Source organism: Apaloderma vittatum, unplaced genomic scaffold, assembly GCF_000703405.1.
Source record: "Apaloderma vittatum isolate BGI_N311 unplaced genomic scaffold, ASM70340v1 scaffold15327, whole genome shotgun sequence".
NCBI lineage: Eukaryota > Metazoa > Chordata > Aves > Trogoniformes > Trogonidae > Apaloderma > Apaloderma vittatum.
In genome coordinates, this window is record NW_009727942.1 from 3,666 (window position 1) to 7,534 (window position 3,869).

A 3,869-nucleotide genomic window follows, 5' to 3' on the forward strand; every position below is an offset into this window, starting at 1 on the left:
CTAGGAGAACATCAGATGGCTACGGTGTCAGCACAGATATATTTTCTTTGTCTGACAAGCACTGATCAGGTCTCCTTCCTCCCCTTGGAGATACCAAGTACCTTGACAGAAACACACAGGACACAGAATGTGTGGTTGGAAGGGACATCTGCAGGCCATTTGGTCCACCCCACGTCCTCCTCGAGCAGGGTCACCTAAAAAAGGACGGTCCAGATGGCTTTTGAACATCTGCAAGGATGGAGACTTCAAAACCTGCCTGGGCAACTTGTTCCAGTGCTCAGTCACCCTCGCAGTAAAAAAGCGTTTCCTGATATTCAGATACAACCTCCCGTGCTTTAGTTTGTGCCCTTCACCTCTTGTGTGGTCAGTGTGTTGGGCTCAGCACTGTCATTAGGGAGGGAAATGACTCTGTCCTGTAGCTGCTGAGCCTCTTGCAGGATTGAGCCCTGAAGACAGCCCTGTACAGCAAGATGCCACGTTGAGCTGAGCACTTTCTCAGAGCTGTGGAACAAAAGCTTTGTCAAACCAGGTCTGAACTTCCCTTTTCTCTTTAGGGTTCAAGGGAATTCGGATTCAAACTCCCTGACTTAGATACAGAGTATAGCCAGTTTGTGCGTGCATTTAAAAATAGTGAAATCCTCATTCTCGCAAAACACAGTCAGTCACATGAGGTACTGAGATACAGGGCTCTCCACAATGGACAAATATATCTTAGCAACAAGGCTGGGAGTGGTGGGAAAGGAAAAGGAGAATACAAGTATCTGGCAATTAACTTCCTAGTCACAGATGTGAAGGTGATAAAAGTGATAAAAGCATTACTGCATTGCCAACCCTCTTCCTTGTTCTTTGAGCTGCATATCATGCTGCTCGTAGGAGCAAAAGCTACACAGCTCACACTGAAGAGTGGTGGAGGAGTCCTGTGAGCTACTCACAGCAGGAAAACTCAGTGATTCCCCAGTGTCCCAAACCCTACTGTTTGTGGTGGGGCACACTGAGCGCCCAGCCTGGTCCAAGGCAGCACAGCCGTGGTAGCCTCAGCGAGGGCAGAGGCTCAGAGCAGACCCCGGAGCAGTCCCCATGCCACCAAGGTATCTTATGGCAGTCTGGTCTTGCTCTGATCAGGTAGACTCCAGTTACGCACTGAGCTCCGGGGAGCCAGAAGCTGTTTTGCCTTGTGCAGAGGCAATCAAACCAGGCATGCTCTCCCTAGGACTGAGTGTGTGTGTGTATGATACGGAGACAGGAGGGAAGCAACCTGCCGTAACTGAATATGACTGTAAATCTCCCTCCCACACAGTAACCTGCATGTGGTCTCATGGACTTATAAGGGACCCATTACTTTTGCATTAAGCCAGTTTAAATGGCAAGCTGACCGTCAATTGATATTGCTGTGACGGTAGCTTCACCAGCTTTCAGCTGGTGTTTGCTGAGTGCAGGGAGCTGTCTTCATCCCCATTTGCCTCGCATCCATACCTGGTCACCATCGGAATTTTTTTGCTAAGTAGCGTTTGTGTTGAGAAGGGGTTCACTGTTCAGTCCTGTGTGTTGCTGGGCCAGTTCTAGCCTGCGTTACTGTGAGGTTCATTGAAGCAAATCTGTGTAACATATGTGTACAGGTGTGTACATAAAGAAACAGAACTGCATGAGCAGAATTTTTAGCCAAAAGGGCCTGTGAACTCCACCTCCTCATCAGATGTAATGCCACTGAAATCTAAATTACATCCAACACGTAACTTAATGTGGGATTTGGCCCACAATGCTTTAAGGTTGGTGTCTGTCCTGGAATCCTCCTGTGTCTGCCATTTGTCACCTAACAATAAAGCTGCTTAGTTGAACTCGTGCTCTTCTCTCCACAGTGCGGTGCGTGCTCAGCAGAGCCTGCTCTAGCTGAACAACTGACGAAGTCAAGACAATCAAGATGACAAACGAACCTATTAAAGAGATCCCGGGCGCTCCAAAGCATCCCGATTCTGTAACCACGGAGAAGAGTAATAACAATGACTGTGTGATAACCACCATCCCTCTTGTCAGTGAGTGCCAGCTGACTGCAGCAACAGGGGGAGCAGAACTCTCCTGCTACCGCTGCACCGTTCCCTTCGGTGTGGTTATCCTCATAGCCGGCATTGTGGTTACTGCCGTGGCGTACAGCTTCAACTCCCATGGATCAATCATCTCAGTGTTTGGATTAGTCCTCTTGTCATCAGGACTCCTTCTGCTGGTGTCTAGTGCAGTGTGCTGGAAAATCAGGCAGCAAAACAAGAAAGCAAAGAGGCGGGAGAGCCAGACAGCACTCGTGGCAAATCAGCGAACCTTGTTTGGCTAAAGACAGCCAGGAGAAGACTGGGCAGAAGGCAGAACCTTTGTAAGTCAACTTGACTATTTATCAGTAGGAGAGATTGCAGGTTTTAATTTAACTTTGGAAATGAACTGAAATGAAAATGGAGTGAATTAAGAAATACTCTTAAAAACTCTGCAAGCGCTGTTAATTTTTTTCTTACTGCAGAATTGGTAGTGATTCTTTCCAAGACAGAGGAAAAAACACTTTTCCTTCACAGAAAAGAGTGTCGTCATAACAGCAATTGTCATAAACTGCATTCTCCAACATGCTGATCATGTTGGAAAGGGAACTTGGGAGAACTAAGAAAATAACTTGAACTGACTTGAAATGCCAGAGATCTCCTTAAAATATGCACTGTAACATTTGACCAAGGGAGAAGTCAGAGCATTTGAAGCAACTACAAGTTTATGGCCAGATTGTCTGTGACTTAAGTTCTAGCAATAACAACCAAACACATTGTGGATCGTTCAATAAGCTGATTCTTATCTTTTGTGTAACTTTCCCCTCCCAATATCTGTGGTACTTCTCCCCTTTTTTAAACCAACTAATATTAATTTTGTTTTACTATTGAATAGAAATAGGTAGAAATGTGTAATTATATTGTCTAACCTAAATAACGAGGTATGATTATAGCTTAAAACATGAGACATTTTGTAAATTAAAGTGGTCAGGTTTAGCACTTTTGATTATTTTGCTATAAAATTAAGAAGTAAATTTCATTAAAATAATATTCAGTGCTGCTAGACTTCTAGAAAATCTTTTTTTTACTGTTATCAAGATAGCTTTAACTACTTTACGATTCTGTTTTTGTAGAACAACATATGTGACAATAACTGTGAACGTATGCACTGCTGACCTCTTCCAAAAATCCCTGTGAACTTTGGATTTTGGTTTGATAGCCCATCCCTCTTGCAGTTTGATTAACAACTCAGTTATTGAAAAAACATAATAGGCAGTTCTGCAGACGCTTATTGGCACAGTCAGTTTTAGACACAACTATTAATAATTACTTGTGGAAGTGAAGTCATCTGTGTCGGAAGTGTTTGCTGAGTGAGCTTTGGGATTATGAATCTTTACGAAAAGTAGGTGCCAGGTGTCCCCTGTGTGTGTCTGAGATGTTGGATTCTGTAGCTCTTGTATTCTAGAGGTCTTCCAGCTTTTCTCAGGTAATGAATAATTGAGGGGCTGGTCCCAAACTGAAGCAAACGAGAGCATTATTTCTTTATCTATGTCTTGAAGGACAAGTGGTGTTGAGGCAAGTCACAGACTTCCACCCCAGTGTGTATGAGGGTGCAAGAAGATGGAGGGGCTGTGGAGTCCTCTCTTTTCTTTTTTTTCTTTTTTTTTTTTTTTTCCTTTTTTTTCTCCCCCCTTACTTTCTGCAGATCCAGAAGGCTATGATGTGATTTTTTGCTTTCCACTGCTATAGCAAGCAAGGTCCCTGGAGCCTCTGGCAGCAAAGAGGGCTGTGGCGCTGCCACTGCAGAGGACACCTGCCGAGCAGGTGCGGCGGGGGAGAGGTGGCCGCCGG

The 3,869-nt window shown here is 44.8% G+C and overlaps 1 protein-coding gene across 1 annotated transcript; it reads left to right on the plus strand.

Moving 5' to 3' along the window:
• Positions 1-1,918: 1,918 nt before the first annotated feature.
• Positions 1,919-2,769, plus strand: TMEM100 (transmembrane protein 100). The gene has a single exon (XM_009873903.1). It carries the CDS (start codon positions 1,919-1,921, stop codon positions 2,321-2,323), a length of 405 nt encoding a protein of 134 aa, XP_009872205.1. The 3' UTR covers positions 2,324-2,769.
• Positions 2,770-3,869: the final 1,100 nt, after the last annotated feature.